The following is a 27,398-nucleotide window of genomic DNA, read 5'->3' as shown; positions in this document are numbered from 1 at the left end:
GAAACGCAAACGAGACGCCGAATTACTTTTACGTGAGTGAAAAGCACGGAGCGATTGACGCGCGATGCAAATTTTATGACGTGAGCGCCAAAACCATTTTTACCTAATTGCAAGAAAATTAAACAGCATAATGAAAAACAAAATGGCCATGTTCAAGATATACATCTAATTTTCTATACAAAACAAAAATTTAAGAAAATAAGTTTGCTTTTCCTGAGATTGAAAGCAAAATGTGAGCAAAAGATGTATTTTTCAAAAAATAAACTATCGAGAAAAGTTTTACAAATTGTGTATTTTGTATAGTCATAACGAAGCTAACACTTTGAAATATCATTTACCCAAATATCAGGCTCCTAACTTTTCCAGAATCTGAGATCCAGAAACATTTGTTGCACAACCACCAAATTACATATTGCACACTCTTAATAGCGAAGAGATCAGTTTAATATTTATAATCTGTGTTGTTTGAGTTTGCGCGTACGTGAGTTTGTTTGGCCTTCAGAGAGCTAACAACATAAATATTGCAAAATATAATAGTTTTAAGCACCAATAGAGCGTGCGATGATAGAGGTTAGTTTTTACCGCCTAAAATTGTATTCAAATTATCGAACACCATAGAGCATTAACTTGGTTTTTTATACAGATCTTTATTTTAACAGAACACCAAAAGTACTACGTTTTTTCGAACACTATTCTAGTGTAGATAATTTAAATTACCAAACAAATTAAAGAAAGTTTTTTTTAATATAAAATAATTAAATTCAGTTGACCATTATCTTTGATTGTCAATGTCTATGTTATCCATAGACAACAAATGTGACAGATTACTTATTAATAATTTACTGTGGAGAAATGCGCGGGTGGCGCGATACAGCTAATAAATAACGACAATGTAAGCACATTGACTTACCTAATCTGAAACGCCTCGACATTGAAACGAGAATCTACACCCACACACATCGCCGGCCAGTTTACGCACTACGCATTTTTTACCATCAACATTTTGAATATCGAACGCGGTTCGTACTTCGAAGCATTTTTATTTTTAATCTCGTTATATTTTTTTAATCGTTCGGATACGCGAGCGTGTTGAAGCATATCGTCCAGCTAACTAAAGCAGTGTTGTACAAACATAGTAAAGCTCCACATGAATCATTTGAATCTATTATTATGCGTGGCAAGTGACCGCATGTCAAGAGCAAGAACAGGGGTCGTGTGTGTGAGTGGTCATACTGCATACGTTGCGTTCGTTCATAACTACGCGTATTTACAATAACACTTGTTGACCAATTAAAGACTGATGGAATATGTAGTTATTGCGTTTGGATACATTGAAAGATTTTTTTTTTCCTGAGATACGTTATGTAATTAAATTATTCTTAGTAGGTACGTAACACAGATTAAACAGATAGAGCGCACGGAACACGACGGTGTCGTAGCCGCTCCAAATACAAAATTCAAAAACTAATACATTCTCGAGTCAGTACGACACGAAGCATCGCATCCATCAGTAATTTTCAAAATTATTCAAGAAAAATCGCGTCTCATGTTTTTAAAAAAATTAAAATCTTCACAAAAACTAAATAAATAAGATGTAAGTAGTATTTGTATTGGTAATTATTGATTATTATATTAATTTTATGTAATTATTGTTAAGAGTTAAATTTTGAAAGACAAATTTTGGAAAAAGTTTGTAAATGCGGATGTCAAGGAGACGCGTGACGTTTTTTTTTCATGGGTTTCACCGGCTTCAACACGCTGCTTGTAAACACTCATTCTGGATTTATTCTTTATCCTGTGGTACGTAATAAAGGATAAATAAAAGATCATCAGCCATAGGAAGCCAATGCGAATAATAAAACAGTTATTAGTATTCTATAATGTTTGCATATGTATTATGTAAGCATAATTAGGTGTCCAATCTTAGAATATTGTTTATCCTACTTCCAAGGTTTTATGCTTAGAACACTGTATATTTTACATAATTACTAGTTACTAGCATTATATAAAAGACTGTAATGTGGTTTAGTATTTAAGTCTGTCACATTTTTATTTGGCAACAAAAACACAATTTTTTTTTACATCGTCGACATCAACCCATATTCGGCTCACTGCTGAGCTCGAGTCTCCTCTCAGAATGAGAGGACCAATGGTCCACCACGCTGGCCCATTGGCTGCGGATTGGCAGACTTCACACACGCAGAGAATTAAGAAAATTCTCTGGTATGCAGTTTCCCTCACAATCTTTGCCTTCACCGTTTGAGACACGTGATATTTTTTTTTTAAATGCACACAACTGCACACACAATTGTAGGTGCATGCCCCGGACCTAGGTATACATATTTACCTAATATTAACACAGAAGTTATAAAATCATAAGACCGCCTTTCATCCATCGGCTCTATGCGCTCCGCCAACTTTGTTCTGCAAGCTCAGCCCCTCTAGCCAAGTGGCACGACAATTCTCTTTCTACGATCGCAAACGCTTCGAAAAATAGAAAGATATATGGGAATGACAGATCTAGATCACGTGACCTGGCGATAGCAAAATGTCATATGTCCGATACATTTTTCTAGTTTTCGAAGCGTTTGCGATCGTAGAAAAAGATTAGTTTTTGCACTTGGCTACAGAGGTAGATTTGCGACTCGTTGAGCTATGTCGGTGACTTTAGTTCCTTTTGTCAATCTCTTCCATTTTGATTCGATCACTCAGTGATACTTTGAGATAGCTCGCTCTATCGTCCTCTGAAGCATTTTTTGAGGTCCGCATATAGCGACCGCATAGAAATCAATCTAATATATAAAATTCTCGTGTCGCGGTGTTCGAACTTGAACTCCTCCGAAACGGCTCGACCGATTTTGATGAAATTTTGATTTGTGCATATTCAGTAGGTCTGAGAATCGGCCAACATCTATTTTTCAAACCCCTAAATCCTAGGATAGGGTAGTGGTAGGGTAGGGGTATGGTATAGGGATAGGGTAGGGGTAGGGTAGGGGTAGGGTAGCGGTAGGGTAGGGGTAGGGTAGGGGTAGGGTAGGGGTAGGGGTAGGAGTATGGTAGTGTAAGGTAGGGATAGAGAAGAAGTGCAAATAAATAAATTAATAAGTCAAAGCGAAGCTTGAGCGAGTCCGCTAGTTACGTATAAGTTCAAATAACTGTTTTCCAAGCTAGAGCATTTCTAACTTATTCTGCGTCGTCTCAGCTCTACTTTCTCTACTCTTTTGAAGGCAAAGATTGTATCTGATGTGTTTTTAGCGGAAAAATCGTAGGAAACACATATTCCACGATTTATTTTCATTGATTTAACTGCTTAATTTAACTGTTTTATTGCTCTAAGTATCACATTGTCAATCACGTTTTTTTTTTGCCCAATAGTAAAAAATGTAGAATTATTTAAAATCGACAGTGTAATCGACAAGTGTAGTTAGTATACTTACTACATTAATCTTTGTTTCTCCTAATATACTAAATAGTTATTTTTACATAAGATATTACGAGTTGCAAAGGAGATAATTAAATCATTAATTTAATGGTAGGTACACCGAGATACATAATACCCGCTGGGAGGGTGTTTTGGCCAGAGTGTATCAGCCCGGGCTTCCCCGAGATCGTGAGTTAAAATCCCACGTAAAGGTGACGTAGATATTACGAATTGCAACTTAGATAACTAGCCCATACTAGTTATGCGTTGCTGATACGTATCTAACGTATCAGCAACGCATAACGTTTAAATACTTGAATAAAATTTCCTCACTGCAAGAGTTTCTCCAGTTTCCGGATTTCTTTTCTCTGTTGCAACGTTGATGGATGTTTATTACGCTTACGTTACGTTATCAACCCGTATACGGCTCACTGCTGAGCTCGAGTCTCTTCTCAGAATGAGAGGGGTCAGGCCAATAGTCCACCACGCTGGCCCAATGCTTGGCAGACTTCACACACGCAGAGAGTTAAAAAATTTTCTGGTATGCAGGTTTCCTCACGATGTTTTCCTTCACCGTTTGAGACACGAGATATTTAATTTCTTAAAATACACACAACTGAAAAGTTGGAGGTGCATGCCCCGTACCGGATATAAACCCACACCCTCCGTAATCAGAGGCAGAGGTCATATCCACTGGGCTATCACGACTCATATATTACGCTCATGTGTTATTATTTGTTATTACGTATTATTATTTAATCACCTTGATAATGCATTTTGTTTATTGTTTAGTTACAAAGTTGTCTAATGTAAACTAGGTCGCCGCGTGGTATTCGAGGTCAAGCTAAAATGACTGCAGATTGTGTGACTTTTTGACGAAACAAGAAGATCGTGTATCTGATTTTAGGTGCATCTATATAAAGCTGGAGAGTTTGTTTGTTTGCTTGAAAGCGCAAATCTCAGGAACTACTGGTTCGATATGAAAAATTCTTTCAGTATTACATAGCCCATTTATCGAGGAAGGCTATTACCACGCTAAGACCAATCGGAGCGGAGCACCAATGAAGCACCAAACTTCAAAATCTGACTGAAAAACTGGTTTCCACGCAGACGAAGTCGCGGGCGTCCGCTAGTATACATTATATAAAAGCGAAAGGTCGTCACGAAATATCGAAAACGACCTGACGAACAAATATGAAATTTGGCAGGGAGGTATTTCATAGTTAGTAAGAACGGATTTTGCGACAAGGTGGAAAAAGGTAGAAAAACCTGACAAGTGCGTATCAGGCCATGGGCAGCGTAGGGTTCCGTAGATTTTTAACCCTTTTAATGCACAAATACCGACAATGATACACACTGTCACGATCACTGGGTTAGACGAGAAAAAAGTCGCTGCACTTTTCATGTAGGGAAGGAAACAATGTTATAGACTTCATTAATAAATATACCCAAGCAAAATTTCAGCGTTCTAGTTTTAACACTGAGTTATCTAACTAACAACTTTATCTATTTAATTAACAACGGTCTTAGTATGCAATTTTCGAGTTCTAAATAGGTTTTTTAAGTTGCCTAGCTGCCTAGCTGTTCTAGTTTTCCTTGTAATTTCATTAATATCCTACTTCAGTGATATTTTATACGTATCCATAAACAACCGTTTAGCTGTTACAGGGGGGGACACTTGATTCTAACAAAAATTAGCACTTTAAACGTTAATATTTCACAAACGGATCCCTAAATCGAAAAAAATTGTTTACAGACCAGATGTTTTTAAAGACCTATCTCCACACTATGAGATAAACGAGTTAATAATTTCTAAATAGTCTATACGCTAAACTGCGGACAGACGGACGAAGGGACGAACGAACGGACGTATGGACAGACAGAGGGACAAGGCAAAACTATAGGGGTTCCTTGTGGACTACAGAACCCTAAATCAACCGTTGCGTGATAATTATGACAGAGCATGTTATATATTGCTGTTTACAAATCCATACATCGTATAAAAAGTACTTAACATCGGCTACATAGAAGTATATAATACGTATGCACTTTCTCTGTGCAGTGGACGGAACATGGGTGGGTACTGATTTCTGAATAACATTAAAAGAGCATTAAGCTCTATAGAAAAAGAGTCTGTTATAGCCAGACCTTCGTACTTTTAGAAAAACTGAAATTTTGTCTGATGTTTGTTTCAATATTACGTAAGTAGGGAGACGGGGTCTTTGCTTTGCTTATTTTTGATGACATGAAAAGAGGAGAGTCTAGAAGGTTACGAAGGTAAGGTCAGTAGTTGTTTACTTTTTTACACATACGGCAACCTACACACACACACGGTCTATGATTGAAAACTAAACGCAAACGCAAAAAGAAATTAATTACAATTTAATTTAATTTTAATTAATTTCTTTCAAGTAGGCTTAGGCTTAGCTTAGGCGCTTCTGCAGTGTCAAGTTTGACAATTTATAACGATTTTACCATCAGTTCGGACGGCAAATTCTAGTTATGAATCTACCATTTGAAGACATGATTTGTCTTAAAGAAAATTAAAACAATATGCTATACTTGGACGATTGATGGTCTTTCACTGACAGACTAGCTCAATCTAAAAAAGTTGATTGTCTCATCAAGATGAAACTGACTCACGAAAACTTAACTTGATAGTAATCAGTTGTCCAAAATGGTTTACGGATCCCTGACTAGTAATACCATGGGCTGAAAAAATGTCGGCCTTTGTAAGACGAAGGTCTGACCGTCACAGGCCCAACACTACAGTGCATTACGATTCACGTCATTAGTTCGTTGCATCGATTCAGTCGCCTCATTAGTTCTAGTAAGGGCTGAACCAGAACTATCCGCCCGGAACCGCTTTTTCCGTAACTCTATCCCTTTCTGACATTCATAATCATCGTTTGCTAGAGCGAGAAAAAGTAGAATGGAATCCGATTGAGAAGACTAGTAGTCTGTTTGTAAACTAAACTAAAAGGCAATCTATAGAAAATGAGTTTGTAGAGTTCACAAGAGAATCTTCACTAATCTTGAGACTCATCATGATTACTAGGGGATATCACACAGTAGGTGATGTCATTTTGTAAATTGATTTGATATTTATTTTAATAGGTTGATAATAAAGGAAATAAAACCAACTTCAAAATCATAAAACATACTGACTAAACTAAAAAGCGAAAAATAACATCATACTAAGTTATACATGTATATATCATATTATGTTCTAACTGATGATCAGTTTGAAGCCGGTGCTAGCCCTACCAGCAAATATTTTTGCATGATATCATGCACATAGCGCTGCAGGCATGTCAGATTACTTGATTGTCAGTGGCTGACAAAACAGAGATTTTTAGATATGCGATCATCGAAGTACCATGATAGGTTCTTTATCCTCGTAATTTCATGACTGCTGATGTACCTAATTACTACGTAGTACATACTACGTACCTACGTTTCTCTACATAATAAATTATCCAAAGAAACCAAATTTCACGCGAACTAAGAAATAAAATGTATTGGTGTAATGTCGGCTAAATTAATAACAATAACTAATTCAAACAACTACTTAAATACAAATTGTATAATATTGATTAAACAGTGTTAATATGATTTCCTAAATTAAACATAAAAGAGAGTCAATTATAGCATGCTGCGTCGTAAATAATTTTACCATGAGATCATTCATTCCTTAAATTTTAATCTCTTATACCTAAATGTCTTGTTCTCCCACGCTTTATTAAGTTGAAATCGTGCTATATGAGAGGATTAGGTACATTGAAATTCATATTTAAGAACTCTTTTAAACACATCTTTTCTAATCGGATACGAAAAAGAGTAGCCTTTTCAATGCCTGTTGCCTGCATAACCTTTATAGAAGATTTAGGAGATTTTTTTGACGTGACAACGTCTTGTAATTCGATGGAGTCGGCTGCACACTCGAAAAAAGATGACGTCATGCGTCGTTCCCTCGCTCTAGGATTGCCAACTTTTTTTACAAGAAATAAAGTATATTCTAGTCTATGAAGATTATTAAACAGTATTTTAGAAAAAACAAATATATTTTCTTTTGAAAAATTTTTACCATTTAAGTCCAGTCAGTAAACCGACTTTACAGACAACCGACTTTGCAATTGCACGTTGTAGAGTCAACATCTCCTGAGGATGCTCCGGTTTCGGGGTGAAACGTACGTAGAGAGTATTTTGCCGGACTTGGGTGACGTTGTCGCATGGGTTCGTCGACTTTTCGCGGATGATAGCAAAATAAATAAATCATTATATAACGATTTTTTTTATTAAAACACACTTTACTCTTGACTGTGATCTTAACTGATTTTCAGATGATGTTGCGTTTGGCTGGTGGGAGACTTCAGCCGTGGCTAGTACCACCATACCGGCAAAGACGTATCGCCAAGCGATTTAGCGTCCCGCTACGATGCCGTTTAGAAACCAAAAGGGATGTGGCTTTTCATCCTCATCCTAACAAGTTAGCCCGCTTTCATCTTAGATTGCATCATCACTTATCATCAGATGAGATTGTAGTCCAGGGCTAACTTGTAAAGAATATAAAAAAGATGTTAAGCTATCTGCTTAGTTTTTTTTATTATTATTATTTACAAGTTATTTTAAGGAATTAGTTTGACTACAATCTCATCTGATGGTAAATGATGATGCAATCTAACAGTGGTATTCATAGACGTTGTGGGGGCACCCCCAGGAGATCATTCACCCAGTGTCAAATTCTCAAACAAATAGAGTTGTAATTCGACACTCAGCAGCTGATTGATCCCCTGAGGGTGCCCCTACAACGTCTATGAATTCCACCGTTAGATGGAAGCGGGCTATCTTGTTAAGAGGAGGATGAAAATCACACCGCTTAGTCTGTTAAACACGCCTGAAAATATAGCTATACGTTGTTAAGGTGTCAAGTATGAATAATTTAGATAGTATAAACAAAATCGTAATTACATTGTAATCGTAAGTACATATACATGGCATTAACCTCGTCAATGACAATAAATGCCATTGGCACCAGTTTACGAGTTTTCTTTATAAAGGCGCTGACAACAAAAACTGACAAGTGTGCCATGTCATGCAAGTAGATTTTCCTTACTGTTGTGTCGCAAAAAAATAAAATAAAGCAGTAAATAACCGTTTTAAGTAATATCCTTTAAGCTTTCTCGATTATCTATACTTCTATACTAATACTAATATACATATAAAGCTGATGAGTTTGTTTGTTTGTTTGATTGAACGCGCTAATCTTAGGAACTACTGGTCCGATTTGAAAAATTCTTTCAGTGTTAGATAGACCATTCATCGAGGAAGGCTATAGGCTATAATATATCCCCGTTTTCCTACGGGAATGGAAAACACGCGGATAAAACCGCGCGGAGTCAGCTAGTTACTTATACCTAACTATCCATCTTTATTATATTACTAGCAGACGCGATTATACCCACGTGATAACCGTTCCCGTATAGGAATATAGGTAAAGCTTAACCTATAGCACTCGAGGATAGTTTAGCTTCTCAACAGTGAAAGGTTTTTTTCAAATCAATTCAGTAGTTTCAGACCCTATTCAATGCAAACAAACAAACAAATCAAATCTTTTCTCATTATAATATTAGTATAGAAAAGTACAAATTGCCGATCCTCAAGTAAAACTTTTGTAACAGTAAATTAGTATTGCGTATTTGATTTTATAAAATGGAGAGATTTTACGATTTTAATTTTAATATAAAATAAAAAAAAAATTACAACACAAGGGAGAAAGGGACGATATGCTATATTCATCAACATACATAAATAAATATTCATAGAGGCAAACGCAGCTCGCAATAGCAGTAACAGTTGTCAGACTTTCTTCTGTGCGTGCGTGAATATGAATCAGAGATAATTATGTAAGTTTTATTGTTTGATTTCTCCAAGCGTACACCTACATACCTAATTGTGCGAAAGTAGGACTCTAGAGGCTGTCGGGCCGCGATGTCGATTAACTAAGGCGATCATGCACTAAATCCTAATTCGGAGACATTGTCATCTGTTTTCCATTTCGGGAGTTCAAGCTTTATTGTAATACTATGGGGATAAAATATAGCCCTTAGCCTGTGCTATAGCATTCGAGGATAGTGTAGCTTTTCAACAGCGAAAGAATTTCAACAAGATCAGAACAAGATCAGAACAAGAAGAAGAAATCTTTCCTCTTTATAATACTGGTATAGACTAACAGATATCCATCGTTCACCCGCGTCGTTACCGTTCCTTCGGGAATACGGAGCTAAAATATAGTCTATGTTACTACCTGTTAATGTAGCTTTCCATAGGTGAAATCATTTTTCAAATCGGTCTCGTAGTTTTGGAGCCTTTTCAATTCAAACGAACAATAAATTCTTTCCTCGTCATAATATTAACAGTATAGTAAGTCTTTCACAGGAGAAGGTAACTTATGTATTTTTGATGCGGTTAGCCACGATCTTGCAGTGCAGTGTCTAAGCAGATGTTGACTAATATGGAAAACGCTAGCTAACCCTACTCTTCCTCAAAAACGCTATCATTTATTATTGTTCCACAGCGGAGCTAAATGACCATTTTCAGGCTCTAGGGGCTAAAATATTTTTATTTTGTCTGTTACGATTAACAACACGTACTAACGTAACACGCGGGACTAACTAAACCCAATATAACTCGGTTTCTATTAAGCGTCCTCGTCTTACGGCTCGTATCCTAAAAACACGTCATATTTAATGGGTCTTGTACAACCGTCTACTATTTACTCTGGTTTTATACATGAACATAGACTACATTTTATCCCCGTATTCCCACAGGAAACTGCGTGGGTAAAACCTCGGGGCGTTTGATAGTTGTTAAACAAAATAAAAAAAAAACCTGACCCAAATATTAACCGGCGATGCTGACGCTATTGTAATATTTAATTGACGAGAGAATTTCACCGCGACCGCATATGTTTTTACTTTATTTGGTAACAACTACTTGGTTATAAAAGCGTAACGTTACGCAAAGTTGTCGCTGACCCGTGACTTGCTTCGTCCAGCGAAATTCAGTTACATACAATTATGAATTTTGAAAAAATGCAAGATATGGTTAATATGATAAGCATGATATACTGGAAGTCAGACAGGTAAATCGTAACTTAAATATCATTCTTTGTTGACATTTAACGGTGCAGAAAAAACATCATGAGTAAACCTGAGATTTTTTTAATTTCTCTGCGTGTGTGAAGTCTGCCAATCCGCATTGGACCAGCCAGCGTGGTGAACTATTTGGCCTAACACCTCTCATTTTGAGAGGAGACTAGAGCTCAGCAGTGGGCCGAATAAGGGTTGACAATGATGATGATTTAATATTATAAAGGTAAGATTTGATTGTTTTGTTTTGTTTGTTCGTTCCTTTACCAATTAAGATATATTCAGGCTATAGTCTTTTTTTTATTTAAGTGTATAAAGTGTGTGCAAATAAAGTTCATTTCATTTCATTTCTAATCAGGCTATATTCAGGTCTTTGTTACTCGGTGAAAATGTAGCAAACCGAACTCCGGGGGTGAAACAGCAGGGCGTCTGTTTATTTATTAATATTTTTATCATTTACATCGTCAACCAGTAAATAAAAAAATCTTATAAAATGTGAACGCGATCAAAGGCCATATCGATAAAAAAATATTGCTATAATTTAAAGAGCCGAATAAGCCATGGATAATTTAATTGATCGAACACAATTGATATGACCTTGCCAAATTTAGGCGTACTTAATGAATGCCTTCAAGCTTTTTGATATAAAACTTCTTTATGTCTTCTTGGGGAGTGAGCTGGTGTTTGCGTGATGCGGTTATTACGAAATGTGTAGTAACCCTTCGAAAAACGATTAAGATAGCTTCAAAGATCTCTAGCGAAGAGTTGTTGAGAAGTTAAGAATCATGATTTGTTATAATATCTTGTAGAAAATATAAAAATCGTTTAATATTTATAACTTTGCCATTTTTGTGAGCGAGTCCAATGACTTGGGCTGGACTCCATCATATTCTACGAGTACCTTGACTCAAATCGATACTCGTATATTAAGGTTAAATCAATGGTGATTATATTGGGCCAGCGTAATGGACTATTGACCAAAACCCTCTCATTTTGAGAGGAGACTAGAGTTCAGCAGTGAGCCGAATATGGGTTAATAATGAATGTTTAGTCTCAGACTTGCTCTCTACAGCAGTAAAACTTTAAAAAAAAAAAACTAAGTCACTATTACCTACAAATTGAACACAAGGCTAACCAGCACATAATACTTATCCCGCAATTCAAATGTAACATAAATTAAGTATGTAATTATGCAATTCTATTTCCGTCTGTCACTCCCTATGACAGAGCTTACGTAAAATCTATATTTTTATTACTCGTAAAGTGAAATATAAGTAATTATTATAAAAACGAAAAACTCGACTGCTTAAAAGAAATAAACTGAAAAGAGGAAAAAAGCTTTTATAAGGTTACTTTAGCTAATAATGAAATAACCACAAAGTTAACTATGTAGTATGAAACGTAGTTTACTTATAAAATACTAGCAGCCGCCGCGCGGTTTCACCCGCGTGATTCTCGTTCCCGTAGGAATACGGGGATAATATATAATCTATAGCCTTCCTCGATAAATGGGCCATCTAACACTGAAAGAATTTTTCAAATCGGACCAGTAGTTCCAGAGATTAGCGCGTTCAACCAAACAAACAAACTCTTCAGCTTTATAATATTAGTATAGATAAGTAAGTATAAAAACAAAGTATTGTTAGTCCATAATAGCTTGTTTATTCTGAAGGTGATTTAAGAGTGTAGTTTTGAGTTTATTATAGCAATAGATAGATAACATGGATTTTAGAAATCTATTCGAAGGGATAACTTCAACATAGAGAATAATATTTACATAGCCTAGCCTTGTTGGAGTTGTTGGCAACGGCTCCAAAACATTGTCGTACGAATAATAACTCGTACGTGTAGGAATGAAATGATACGAAAATAATAGCTTTTATTGTAGGTAAACAGCGGGCGATGGAGCGAGCTATGCTTGGAGTTTCTCTGCGTGATCGAATCAGGAATGAGGAGATCCGCAGACGAACCAAAGTGACTGACATAGCTCAGCAAGTCGCGAAGCTGAAATGGTAATGGGCAGGCCACATAGTTCGAATAGCTAATGGACGTTGGGGTCCCAAGGTGCTAGGATGGCGACAAACTGGGTGCAAGCGGGTTGCAGAGAGCCGCTGGATGCCGGCGGCTCGAGACCGTTGTGCTTGGAGGTCCATGCAAGAGGCCTATGTCCAACAGTGGACGTCTATCGGCTGATAAGGCAAGATAGGTAAGCATTCAATTTATAGGAGTAGAGCTCTTTGTAAGTGCGAATCGAACTCTAACACCGAGGGTTCTGTACAAAGAAAACAATTTTAAATTTTCATTTTAATTTCAAATAAAATGTACTGAACACAGTTTTAAAATGTTGTTCGAATAGCTACAAGAACGTTTCTTGCTACTTGCCTTGGGTAAGCACTGTTTTTTTTGCCTAATGTCATAATTCATGATTGATTGATGGTCCAGGTATTTTATAGGTTTTGTTTCCCTTGGACATCGCGATATGCTTACCGTGTTAGTTTAAAATTTGTTTTAAGATTTAGTGTTTTTTATTAATTTAATAAATTCCTGACAATATGGACACACACAGGACAGGCAAATTAGTACTCCTATAAAGTATAAATGTTCCATTTATCATTCGAGGTACAGAACCCTAAATAGTTGCAGTGAATCTATGTTGCTATGTAGGTAATGAAACTAGTGCATCTTTGACTAGAGTAAGATAAATGAAAAGTAGGTAACAAGGTTTATTATATGATGTTAGTTATCCAGTCGAGTCGTTAATCTCATTTCAAATTAGTACCTACCTAATAAATATGATAAGCTATACGTTTATCCAATACTATTTTTATAAATACTATTTTATTTGTTTTGTAGAAGAGGCTTTGAGTGCGATAATTATTTCTATTTCATTAAGATGACCGGATTTAAAAAAAATATTTTAAATACACTTCAATTTCATACATTTTTTTACAGGACAATTTCTCTAAATCTTCTTATACAAAACATATAAAATATTATTTATAAAGAAAAACATACATACAGCCGAACGTAGAACCTCCTCCTTTTTGGAAGTTGGTTAAAAATAGTATTATAGTACTTATATTGGTAATAATTATAAGGAGCACCATATTTTATTTGTCTATCCTAAAATGTTTTTCATATCAAGCTGTATACACCTGTAAGTGGCTGGACACATTGTCCGAGATCATTGTGTACTTTTTTTTATAACATGTACTATTTGTAAGTGTATCAAATAAAATTAATAAAAAGAAAAAAAATAATAATTTAATCCGTAATGGTTAACAAAATCTTAAAAATCTTAATTACAGCAGCTACAGAATTGAAAAAAAAATATTCAAGATAGAAAAATTGGAAAAATCCGAAAAAGAAATATAACTTGGTCATCCAAGGGATTTTTGGAAAACTTTAAAAAATTGTTTTAGATAATGTAGATGGTGTATCTACCATTTGCATTTATCTATTAAGGTGTCTTAATATTATACATAAATGTAAGTAAACCAAAAATGGTGTGTGCGGATCACTTTTTGGGGTAATTTTATAGGCACGTAACATTTAATAGTAGAAAATCTTTGGTTTACATTATAATATCTAGATCAAATCAACCAATCAAGGAACAGCAACTGTCAATCATTCAGAATGCATGACCTTGTTCATTCTTATAATAATCATGAATAAACAAGGAACTTTACATTTTGCCTTACTCAGATAAATAACAATTTATCACACTTCAAATCTAAAGTTAACTTTGAAGTGTGGTAACAAAAAACGCATAATAGAACTTCAAAAACGTTCCCATGCTATTAACTCATAGTATCTCATACATACATCATCAAGAGGAGTTGGCGTTTAAAGCCAAGCGTACATTGACTATTGGAACTTTGAGATAATTTTCAAGGCCTTGTCAACAGTCTTTCATTGCTACTTAAGCGTGCCGCTACTCCTATGAGGACTTTCCTAGGTTCCAGGACCTAATTTTCCAAAGTCGCAAAAGCTAACCACTGGTACAAAGAGGCAGGCAGGACCAAAATATTAATTTAAATTACATAATCTATGGCAAGATTATAAAGACGAGAAGTTTGATTGTTTTTTTTACAATGAATAGGCTCTAAAACTAATGAACCGATTTGTAAAATTCTTTCTTTGTTGGGAAACTACACTATCCCCAAGTGCTATAGGCTATACATATTTTAGCTCCATATTCCTACGGGAAAGGGAACCACGCGGGTGAAACCGCGCGGCGTCTACTAGTAACTAAATGAATTGGATAAAAATAATACTAATAGTTCGATGAATACACACGTATTACAGTATAATAAGTAACTTATATGCTTATAACCCATTCTAACCCAACTAGACATTAAAGGACACCTACGGTCATTACAGATTTACACATAAAATTAATTATTAGAATCGAACACACAGCCTTGGATGTAGAAGGCAGGGTCACTACCCAGTACCCAGCACTGCGAAGTTTTGTCTACAAAACAATACACGGGCTCTACCGTCTGCGCCGACCTTTAACCTTGCATCAGAGCAATCATTCAAACCGACTGCCGGTTTTTTTGACCCCTCCATACAATAATGACTCATTCGCTATTGCACATGTAACGTACAATACGTCAAGTGTTACTAATTTATAGCCAAAGAGCTAGCGCTAATTCATATGATTATGAGTTAGATTATAGTCTCCTTGGACCCTTGGTACAATCAAGGTTCATTACTCGTACCAACGAGGCTTTATTACGAATAAAATTAGGCCGTACACAACTACATTGACAACATCTGTACTGGTCTTTCTAATATTGCCTGTATGTGAGATTTGTCAGTTTCAGCTTTGTGAAAATTTTTGCATCTACCTTCCGAACACCTGGTGTTCGGAAGTCGAAGAATACGAAGTAAAACAAATAAGGTTTGATTTACTTCGTCTGGTCCTTTGAGAAAATCGCATCAAAAAACTCACTTATCTGCATCTCGCTAAGCAGTGTGATACCGTAACGACTATAAAAATTTACAGCAGTGTTGACATTATTTACATCATAAATGTCGTTTGCGAAACTTTTAATTAGCCATTCTAAAATGCGTCGCGTAGACAGTAAGAATCGTCAACGCGTATCATGTATAGCAACAACGTCAATTTACCTTTAAATTTCATCGCCTATTTGTAATTTGTACTCGCTTGCGTTTTTTTTTATATACTCAAAAGCACCATTATCCGCCCACTTTAAAATACTCGCATCATATTAAATTGGGCGAATAATTGTACCTCTGAGTATATTATAAGTCAGTAATGCTTAGGTGGGTACGTGTCATCATCATAATCATTATCAGCCTGTTTCAATAGCCAGCAACAGGACCAGACCTCTCTTTTAGCAGGAGGAGGATGGAGCTTAAACCCACCACGCAGTTCCAATAGTTCCAACAGAGTTGGCGAAACATCAAAAACGTCCCAACTCTGAACTGACAATTTTACAAAGAAATTCTTGAAAACATTATTTCATAGCCCGACCCAGGACCTCGTGATCCGAAGCCACAAATTTAACGATGACGAATGCCAGTAAGTTTTTACCGCGAGCTCCTTCACTAATATGACTAACCAAGTGAGCGATCTTACCTGTATCTGATTAAGACCTTGATTTTATTCGACTAGATATAATACCTAACGATAACAGTAAACGAAGCTGAATTCGGTGTACGCTTCAATAATTCCTTTTACACATTTACGTCTCGACTTACGGTAGATTTACGTTACGTTAGGTTTAGCTAATTAGGGTTGCTAGGCGTTGATTTGTCACGTTTCGTTCGCCCGGACATATTATACGTAATGAGTACTAATGAGTCAATTTTATGTTTAGCGGGCTCATAAATAAAATTTGGCAACATTTTAAGTTGTAGTAGTAGAGCTTCGAGCTCCTGTCTCTGGGGAAGTACTACCTAAATCATGCATTTCCTACTATTTTTATTTTTGGCTTAAATTGTTGTCGACGTGTCACGTAAGATGAGTTTCAACACCTACTGGTATATGCTTCATATTGACGGGTACAGGGCAGCACTTCCCTAGCTCGATTTGCAAAGTGTTGTTTTATTAATACAGGAACTTAATATCAATGAAATGGGACAGCTGACTAACTTCTTCTGTCAACTGTATTCCAGAAACTAACGAAAAATATTCCAGTACAGTTTGAGATTTGATACTTAAGTTCTTTAATAATCTAGGCCATAGGAACCCCTTTCCGGAACTTTAAGAACGTATAGAAGAAGAGTTCCTTCTATACGCTCTTATAATTCCGGAATCATATAATCACTTTATTGTCCGTCTGTGTGTCAAGTATCAATACCCTTTTCTGACTCCTGTGATGTCTATAGTAAAAGCTAGTTTATTTCACAATGAATGTACGAAACTTTTTTCATAATTATGTCTGAATTTAACTCTCTCTTTTTACATGTAACGGAACGACAAATTGGGAAACAAATCGGTCTTGCATTCAAAGTGGAATGTACGCTTTTTATGGCAATAAAATTTATAATAGTAGACAAGAATTGGCAATTGTGTTCTAGTTTTTGTCAGTCACGAATATATTTGCATGCCAATCTCCGGTTTTTGTTGTCATGTTGACCAAATTAGTCACAACGAATGTATACACAATCTGAAGAAAGAGGCTTGGCCTTGCCCGGTGGACTTTCCTCGTGATCTCTCCGTCTTTGTTGCAATTACTTGCTTCACTAATAATAGCATTTCAGGTTTCAATTCATAAGTTATTTAAAGCATGGCGATTGGCAACCTCTTTTTGGGGTACCATTCCATGTCACAGTAATAAAGCTAAAAAATCTATACTAATATTATAAAGCTAAAGAGTTTCTTTGTTTGGTTGAGCGCGCTAATCTCAGGAACTACTGATCCGATTTGAAAAATTCTTTCAGTGTAAGATAGCCTTTTTTCATTCTTTACAAGTTAGCCCTTGATTACAATCTCACCTGATGGTAAGTGATGATGCAATCTAAGATGGAAGCGGGCTAACTTGTTAGGAGAAGGATGAAAATCCACACCCCTATAACAACGGTTTCAACACGACATCGTACCGGAACGCTAAATCGCTTGGCGGTACGTCTTTGTCGGTAGGGTGGAAACTAGCCACGGCCAAAGCCTCCCACCAGCCAGACCTGGACCAATTAAGAAAACCTCAATCGACCCAGACGGGGATCGAACCCAGGACCTCCGTCTTGTAAATCCACCGCGCATATCACTGTTAATGATGATGCTGTGACTCAAGTTTGCAATCCCTTGTGACAGTGAAAAATCTGCTTCTAGTCACAACAGCAGTCAAAAATTATGGCAGTTTATGTCACAAGTTATAATGAATTAAAAACTAATGGTGTATAATGCCTTTCGTACTAGAATAATTTGGCAAGCAACGATCTCTTATAGGTAAAAGTATTTGAGGTTGGGAAGGTTTTGTCATAGACTAGGTACCACCAAGAACCTCGTACTCTGAAGTTGCATCTTTGCTGAATGGAAACCATTCAACAATATGCAGGGTAAAGTTGCCTAAGTCTTACTACGGATTATGTCGTACCCCGGCAGTATGACAGTATGACTACGCGGGCCCCCTAAGTTGACCTTATCTCATACCAATTTACATTACTTGACTTTAGATTTTAGCACAAAATTCCTTAGTTGTTTTAAGTATAGTACTTATTCACTCAAAACAATAAATGACGCAACAACGCACGGTTACAGAGCAAAACAGTTGTAAAATTTCTTTTATTTATACATTCCATTCATATCTTATGACGGCATTTTAGATTAGGTATAGTATATTGTATCAGCTGTATTTACGACTTACTAAATTATGTGTTGTTTATTTATTTCAACCATCTTTTTAATTGCGGTTCTGGCTTCATAATCATAAATCCCTAGTTATATTTCTGGACACATTGGTTCAAGTTAGAACAGTTTTTGATGATCATTTTTTTACTTAAGTAATTCAGATTTTCTATTTATATTCGGTGTCATTTAAATGCTAATCAAACGATACAATACTCGTAAGCGATATTTTTACTGAGTTACTTGTTAAAGTGTTTTTCAGATAGCATGGGTACGTACGGTGCCAGTTGCCTTATGACTTTCATAATACGTACTATTATCACCGTACCCATGCTATCTGAAAAATACTATAGCGGCACTTAATTTATGTACATCTCAGACCAATTGGACTTGTATCGCACTCAAATTTACCAACAAAATTGTCTGTCGTTTTCTGGGGGGGGCCAGAAACTCACACTCACACATCGAAAATATTTAACACGTTAGATCGTGATCATATACTTTTGACAGAGGGGTAACGTCTAGCGAGGCAGGTCCTATGGTAATTGGTCTGAGATGTACATGCAAAAAAGCCCTGTCCAACGACATTACCTACGGTATTGCCTAACCTGAGAACTTATACGATAATGAACACAATGAGAAATTTTCCATTTTGAACAATTTGTTTCAGTGCGTACCCTAGTTAAAGACTTCGAGTTTATTTAGTATCTACCCCTGTACGATAACATTTTATACTGCTTTCACAAAAACATTATCCGTTGACAATGTTTATTTATAACAACTCTGTATTCAAACAGCTTGTGGCTATACAAATCAGCATCGTCTCTCATAGGGTTGCCAGGTCGCCAAACCTAATAGCCGGACAGCCAGTTTGTCCGGACATTTGGACGAAGGACAAAGTGTGAAAGGATGGGCAACCTACATTATCAAAGGTTTTGTCTCAGTACTTAATAATAGGTACGACAATAAAAATGTATGTAAAATCAAGCTTTTTTGATTATTATCATACATATTGTTTGGTATATTTTATTGAAATATTGAATGAAATCAAATACGAAATCAGTCTAAGGTATGTAGATTGTAGGTACCTACTTTATTATTAAACAATCAAATAGTCATCAGAAAAAATTAAATTCTAGATACTGAAACATTGATCAACATATTGAAATTCTTCTTAAATACTAATGAAAGGCACAAATAAGAATTTTAAAGATGAAAAAAATGCGTAATGTAAAAAGCCGGACAAGCCGTTTATTTTGGCCTGACACGCAATCAAAAAGCCGGCTATGTCCGGCTTTTTCCGGACGCCTGGAAACACTAGCCTCGCAAGATAAAGGGACGCGCGTTGTATCGTTTGAGGTGAAGCTTCAAGGTCTTTCGTGTACGAAAGATTAAGAGGTACGTATGTTGTACATTCACTTCTTTGAAAGAATATCGGTCAAGTGCGATCAATTGTTGCAAATTTAAATTGTATGACATTTAAAAAATTTAAAATATATTTTTTAAATTAAAACTTAAGTAAGTAAATGAGACATTCTCGTAGTTCTAGCCACCCAATAAACCGGTTGTAGCGCTAACGACTTGACACCCGATAAAACTGATCGTGTGTTGGTCACGATGTGTATGACATCATGCAGATGGCGATCAACACACGATCATACGATAATACAACTAACAACGATAGCTTAAAGCACCAATGTGTCAAGAATAAAAATTCAATTAAACTAATAAAATAATAATAATAATAATAATATTTTAATTACCCCACTTAGTTTAGCAGTTCTTAAGGGCACCTTACATGCTTCATTAGACCAGCTTCATGATGTACCTATTAAATATTAAGTACGTAAATAAACCGGGAACCCAATCATCAATACATTTCAAAACCGAGTATCTATCTGTGACAATAATTCGTATTCTGTTGACTTAAAATTCATTGCATTATCTGTGTTTAACTGACAGATAGGCGACGGTTTTATAAGGATTTGACACTAACTTCTAATCAAATTAAGATTAATTAATGATATTTGACAATGACATCTCATTCATTGATTGACTACAACATTGACATAACCAAAATGATTGCCAGTTGTCTTTGCAAAATGTTTGCAAAGACAACTGACAATCAGTGACAGCAAACATTAATATAAATCACTACAAAATGTGTTTGCAAAGCTGGATCGGTGTGAAAATAATTAATTCAGCTTATTTTCCTTGTCGGCGAATGTTATTTCGGCTGAGATTCTAATGGAGTAATCTAGTAAAATATACAAGATTTTTAGTACATTTTTCATTTCTGCATCGTTCTGAAAAGTGGGCCCAATGTCCGAGATCTAATTGAAACAATATTCCACCTTTCCGCATTTGGGTAAGGGTCTGCCATCAGTAAGCCCACGGCATGCGATTCGCCTACGGATAAACGGCGACCTTAGCTCGAAACTGGTATGACTGCATGCTTCCCTGCTCCGTACCGAGGAATGTGTAACGCCATTCACAACTTACAATATTATAACCATAACAGATACATGGTGCCTCCGCTGAGAGCTTTTTGCTGCAACCCGTTTTAAATAACAGAATTAGCATACTCGTGTTTGTCTATCGACTTACCAGTTGCAAATTCAAGTAGATTTTGTACTGTATATACATAAATTACTTATGTGTTTTAAAATATACATTTAATTTTTTTTTCTTTTTGAATTCTTTACAAGTTAGCTCCTGACTACAATCTCACCTGATGGTAAGTGATGATGCAGTCTAAGATGGAAGCGGGAAATGCACATTCGTTTCGGTTTATACGCGGCATCGTGCAGGAACGCTAAATCGCTGGCGGTAAGTCTTTGCCGGTAGGGTGGTAACTAGCCACGGTCGAAGCCTCGATAAATGGGCTATCTAACACTGAAATATTTTTTCAAATCGGACCAGTAGTTCCAGAGATTCAAGCAAACAAACAAACTCTTCAGCTTTATAATATTAGTATAGATTTTAAGGTTATGAAAATATTAGTTATGATGTAGGTAAGCTATGCCTTTGTTATTGGATTTCACGAGACAATGGGGATGATGACTAGGTTTGAATATATTGATTTTTATGATACATTCGGGTAAATAAAGTCAATGTTAACTAATTTATACATAAAAAGCAAAGATTGACTGGATATTTGCAAAATAAATAAGATTATAAAATTTCAAAATCTACTAAAATATTTTATCGTAATTAGATGAAAATTCGTACAGTTTTAGCTTAAATGTGACATTTTTTTAATATATGAACTATAACATAAACGCACAAATAACAAAGATATTAGTAATTTTGTTTGAACGCCCTACAAACCTAACGATCAGCGAGCCAACGACGTCACTAAATCGTGACATTTTGTATGGAGCGTTTTTCAGGGATCCGCGGCAGCGCCGCAAATCTGACCCTTTTAATCCCTGTAGCTCCGAAAGTAATGATCGCAGATACCCTGTTACTTTTACAAAATTGCTTTGCTATTAGTATACTCTTAATTTATATACAATTTAAAAAACTGTCATCATCCCTATTGTGGACAAAAGCAAGTTTTATGTAAAAATAACATAATCCTATTATGTCATTGTAGGTATCAATTAACCAGGATAAGCATTACGTTACCAATCACATTCATGACCCGCATTTGTAGGCTTCAATTACCTAATAACCTACTTTACTTAGGCATTAGGTATACGAGTATTATGTGGATACCTACTTTATAAACTTACTCGGTTATAATTAGATATTTCAGGCTATTTTTTTTTATTCTTTACAAGTTAGCCCTTGACTACAATCTCACCTGATGGTAGATGATGCAATCGAAGATGGAAGCGGACTAACTTGTTAGGAAGAGGATGAAAATCCACACTCCTTTCGCAATTTGGACCACTGTCGTAACGTAACGTAACGAAAAGTTCTTGAGCCAGGATATAGTCTACGATTGTATTCTCAATTGATTGTCTGTCTATTGCTACCCTAGATAATAAGTAAATCTATACTAATATTATAAAGAGGAAACGATTTGATTGTTTGTTTGCATTGAATAGGCTCTGAAACTACTGAACTGATTTGAAATTTATTTCACTGTTGGGAAGCTACTATCTTCGAGTGCTATAGGCTATATTTTATCCCCATATTCATACGGGAACGGGAACCACGCGGGTGAAACCGCGCGAACCGCGCGGCGTCTACTAGTCGTTTAGAAAACTATACTTTGGAGTGTGTCCCAAATAGTACGAAGAATGTTACCCACTAAGTAATTACTAGAAGATTTATATTTGAAGCATAGCTTCCTGTTGACTGAATAATAAATAACACAGCACGACTTCTTTAGTCATCGCAATATTACGCAAACCTCCGTGCTTTCCACCTGCAACGTCATACAAACACAAACATAAACAATCTTAGATAAGAAAGTAGGTAGGTAACAATGTAGGTAATACCTAACTAGTTTAATAAATAATTGTTATCTTACACAGATTAAAGAATAATAGGTAGATAGAGCGCACGGAACACGGCGGTGTCGTAGCCGTTCCAAATACATGAGATGAGAGTGAATAGGCATCTTCTAGGCAAGCGCCTGTCACCTTAGGTCACATCTACACTTACCATTAGGTGAGATCGTGGTCAAGCGCGAGCTTATTCCGTATAAAAAAAAACATATTCGAATACATTCTCGAGTCAGTAGGTACGACACGAAGCGTCGCATCAGTAATTTTCAATATTTATCAAGAAAAATGGCGTCTTATATTTTTAATTATTTTAAAAACACAAAAACTAATTTCTTAAATATAAATAAGATGGAGTATTTTTTATTAAGTTATTGATTATTATTAGTATTATGATATCAATTTACGTAATTGTTGTTAGTGTTAAATTTCGAAATTATGAACAAAAGGCAGTGTATGTATGCCAACAAGACGCGTAACATTTATTTTTTATGGGTTTCACCGGATTCACCACGCTGCTTGTAAATCCTCATTCTGGATCATTCGTTATTCTGTGCTTTCTCATTGACTAGCGTACACCACGCGGTTTCATCCGCGTAGTTCTCGTTCCCGTATTTTTCAAATCGGTTCATTATGTCGTTGGTCGCATGCTAGGCCTACTGTTGCGGTTTGGCAAGCGTGGGGATCCGGCTTAACGTTTTTTGTGACCGATATCTGCAGACCCTTTTCCATGCGAGCCCATTGTTTTAAGACAATATAATAATACATCAAGGTAATTAGTTCGTTGCAAACAAAACAATACTTATCTTTTACAATCAGCAAATTCAGAGGCTGTTAAGAAACTTGTGTTTAAGTTGCAGCGCGACCTAAGTTGGCTTTTGTTGTCAGATGAACTAGAAGAGTGAGTTAATCTGAAATCTAGATTCTAGACAGAAGTCATAATAGTAGGGGAGCCCGGGATGCTAAATTTGCAGTTACTCGAGCGACATGGGGACCGATTACATTTGGTAGATTAAATTATCGGAAGAATTTATAAGAAGAAGATTATTCACTCTTTTCGGTTTTAGCGGTGGAACAAAAAAAACTTCAGAATTTAAAATCAATTTTTATGACTTTGTCTTACTGAAATTGTCAGGTTTTGGTTTTTTTGGTTGCCCTAAATGTACCCACCAATATTAAGGGCTCATACTTGGTGGAGGTACTCAACAACGTGCAAGGTATAGTCCCTTATGTTTATCTGCCGCGCTCGAGTAACTACAAAACTTCCCTCTTCGCCTCCCCGTTAATACCTCCTTCGTTAAAAGGCCGGTCCACGCCGGACTCAAATTTGAAAGATTACAGGTTCGATTTTCCCCGTTGACTTTTCACATTGTAGGTGGGAAAAGACAGTAAACATAATGTTGTACATGAGTTTGAATATGAAGACGAATTTGAATAAATAAAACACTGGCCAAGTGCTTGTCGGACCACGCGCTGTGTAGGGTTCCGTAGAATAAGTTAGCACTTTAATAATCAGTTATGTAATGCACAAAAATACCGATAACGATGCCCCACAACATGGGATTAGATAGAATATTTTCCGTGAGTAGCTTTTATACGCTCAACTTTTATTATTTAAAAATTCTTGATTCTGGTAGCTAACTGGGTTACCAGGTAATGAAAATTTCTGAGCGTCGGAACGATTGATTTGTAGTTTGTAGGACAATGTGGCTGTTAAATTGTATAACTATTAATAATTAAGCAACAGTAAAAAAACAGCTGGTTAGTAACAATGTTTGATGACCTCGTTACTGATAGAAGTTGGGAGGAGGGAAGTTCAGGGGGTAGCTTTGGCAGGTTCTTAGGATTCTAGACATATGAACCGTATAACGCATAGTTTTTTTTATATCATAGAAATATTTGATTATAATCAAAGGTGCTAAGCTGCCTAATTTCAACTTTTATAAAATAATAAAGGTTTTTACAGGCTCTTAGACTACCTACTTACGCATTTACATATAGAGAACAACATCGAAGTTTTGTAAGCCGAATAACCGGTAACAAGATTGCAATACCATGCAACACCGAAGCGGCACAAAAACACAAACAAAAACTGCAATCACAGCCTTCATTCACAGTTCTTTGGCATTACCAAAAATAAAATCATCACGGTGCAAAGAAAATACAAAAATAGGTGCTTACAGCAAATCTTTTTTATTAACGTGCAACTTGCAATTCGCATAGCGTTAGATGTTCGAAATTCAAAATTCAAAAAAGGAACTACTAAAATTAAACCTTGGCTGAGTTTGTTGTGGGCTCTTCTCGAACCAAGGCGCTTTGGAACCCTTGTAACTTTAATTTTAAGTTTTCGACTATTATTACCACCATTAGATTAAATTAAATTTTGACATAAGTATACCTGACCTTTCAAAAGTGCTTGTAAACTAAGCCTAATTGAAATAATTTAGTTTTGAATTTTGAATACCTAATTATTCATCAATATCAGCCCAATTTTAAAGGGCAAGGCCTACCTCCGTATATGGTATATGTACCTACACTGACGCCGCGCGGTTTCACCCGCGTGGTTCACGTTCCCGTAGGAATAAGGGCATAAATTATACCCTATAGCACTCGTGGTTAGTGTACTCGTAGCTTCCGAACAGTGAAAGTATTTTTCGAATCTGTTTAGTAGTTTCAGAGCCTATTCAATGCAAACAAAAACAATCAAATCTTTATAATATTATATTAGTTAGATGACAAATGTAAAAGAGCGGATATGGAGCTTAGATACACCACACTGACCCGAGGTGGGTTGGCGGGCTTATTGTGATAATGTTCAATAAACAATCACTATCAGATGTTAATGATAATGACCGAGGACAAAGATTCCACTTGCTCTGCATCTCCGAAGCACAAGGGTGTAACACCAACTTCCCAACTCTGACTGGGACTGAGATTTTTGACTGAGAATTAAAAAAAAAATCTCAATTTTTCAGAGCCAGCCCAGGGTTCGAACCCAGTACCTCGTGATTCAAAGCCACAGGCTCACCACTGGACCAATGAAGCAATTATGGAACTATTAATCTTATGTTATTTTACTATCTACATAGTGCAGGAGCGAGTGAACGATTTATTCAGTGTCATTTACCGGTTTTTAGGTTAGTTATGCTTTTATTGACGTAACAGTATGAAAGGATTTGATTATGGTTTTATTCAGTTTGTATTTATTTATTTTGGCAATAAAATAATTAAAAAGGTATTAACGATTTTTTACTTTTATTAAACGTTATTGGTGTAAGAGATATTTCAGCTATTTGACTCTTGACATAAATTAATGTTATTTTTATGTCAGTTTTGTACGTAACAATAATGTATTACCTATGTATTTGCTATTTTAATGCAATAATATTATGTGTAGGTAGGTAATTGCTTTTTATTAAATTTTATCTATTGATGTGGATTGAGCAAAAGTGAATGAATTAATCAGATAGTGCTAAATATAATGTAGTTAATCTGTGTCTACATAACTCTAGTCCACGTTTTACTAACAATACTGTGTAACGAATCGAAGACGTTTCCGATAAGTTTAATCGTAATTGATATAGCCACTGGCTAATAAATACATATTAATTTCTCCATTTAGCAAGAGAGTTGGTTAAAACACTTGTAACAAACGATGCACCAGCTCCGAGAGTATCCGAGCTTTCCCTACATTCGAACAGTAACGGCCTTCTCCGGTCGAGCGAACACCACTCACCATTGGAGCCGAAATATTCGTCTTTCTCCATTATTTCATGCTGGAAGCCATAAGCAGGCAGCCATGCATGCGAGCCAGGCGGCTCAGGCCAATCCGAAATGCGAATCTCCTCCATTCCATGAAAACTTATACAAAACAGTAAAAACACAACACTGCACTCCACTGGCGGTCACACAGGTACACAAGCATGCATGGAAACTACGGACTACCTCGTACGTCCATTAGGTTTTCATTTAGGACGTTAACGGTGTTTGAATCGGTCGGTGAGACGGCCACGTACATTAGCGCGACACGTGCGCACGCGGCGGGGTGCGGCGACAAACTGAGGCCGAAACTGAACTGAAAACTGGCGACTTGGCGAGTGGCGGATGGCGTGGCGAACACCGGTTCTGGCGCGCGCGTCGATCTCACCGTCACCGCACCGGCTCGCGTCCCTCAATTGGTTCGTGTGAATAAACTTTTTCAACCAGTTTTCGAACTTTTTGTGCGTCGACTGCGACCTTCGGTCACCAAAGTTCGATCGGGGAACCTGCTTTGATTCTTTGGAGTTGATCATCAAAGATGGTATTCTCGACAAACATCTAGTCCGTTTTGAATATGAGGTGTATGTTGCGCAGTGTGCAAAAACAGTGCCATTTGAAGCAAAGCAGACTTGAAGTTTGGCGCAGACTATATCAGTTGCTGGATCATAATCAACAACTCTGGGTCAACGTGGTACAACTACCTAAAAATATATTTCAAATTACGAAAGACTGTGAGCATGAATCTATACTAATATTATAAAGCTGAAAAGTTTGTTTGTTTGTTTGAT

General features: G+C 36.3%; 1 protein-coding gene across 1 annotated transcript in view; it reads right to left on the bottom strand.

The window, feature by feature from the left end:
- Positions 1-26,943, bottom strand: part of LOC112053474 (serine/arginine repetitive matrix protein 2) — a 115,103-nt gene extending 88,160 nt beyond the window's left edge. Inside the window, exon 1 of the mRNA XM_052881177.1 lies at positions 26,588-26,943. Coding sequence (XP_052737137.1) covers positions 26,588-26,702 — 115 coding nt within the window. The 5' untranslated portion in view covers positions 26,703-26,943. The remainder of the gene's footprint in view (positions 1-26,587) is intronic.
- Between the last annotated feature and the right edge of the window lie 455 nt (positions 26,944-27,398).

This window comes from Bicyclus anynana, chromosome 4, assembly GCF_947172395.1.
Source record: "Bicyclus anynana chromosome 4, ilBicAnyn1.1, whole genome shotgun sequence".
Classification (NCBI taxonomy): Eukaryota; Metazoa; Arthropoda; class Insecta; order Lepidoptera; family Nymphalidae; genus Bicyclus; species Bicyclus anynana.
This window is presented reverse-complemented; position numbering and strand designations above follow the sequence as displayed.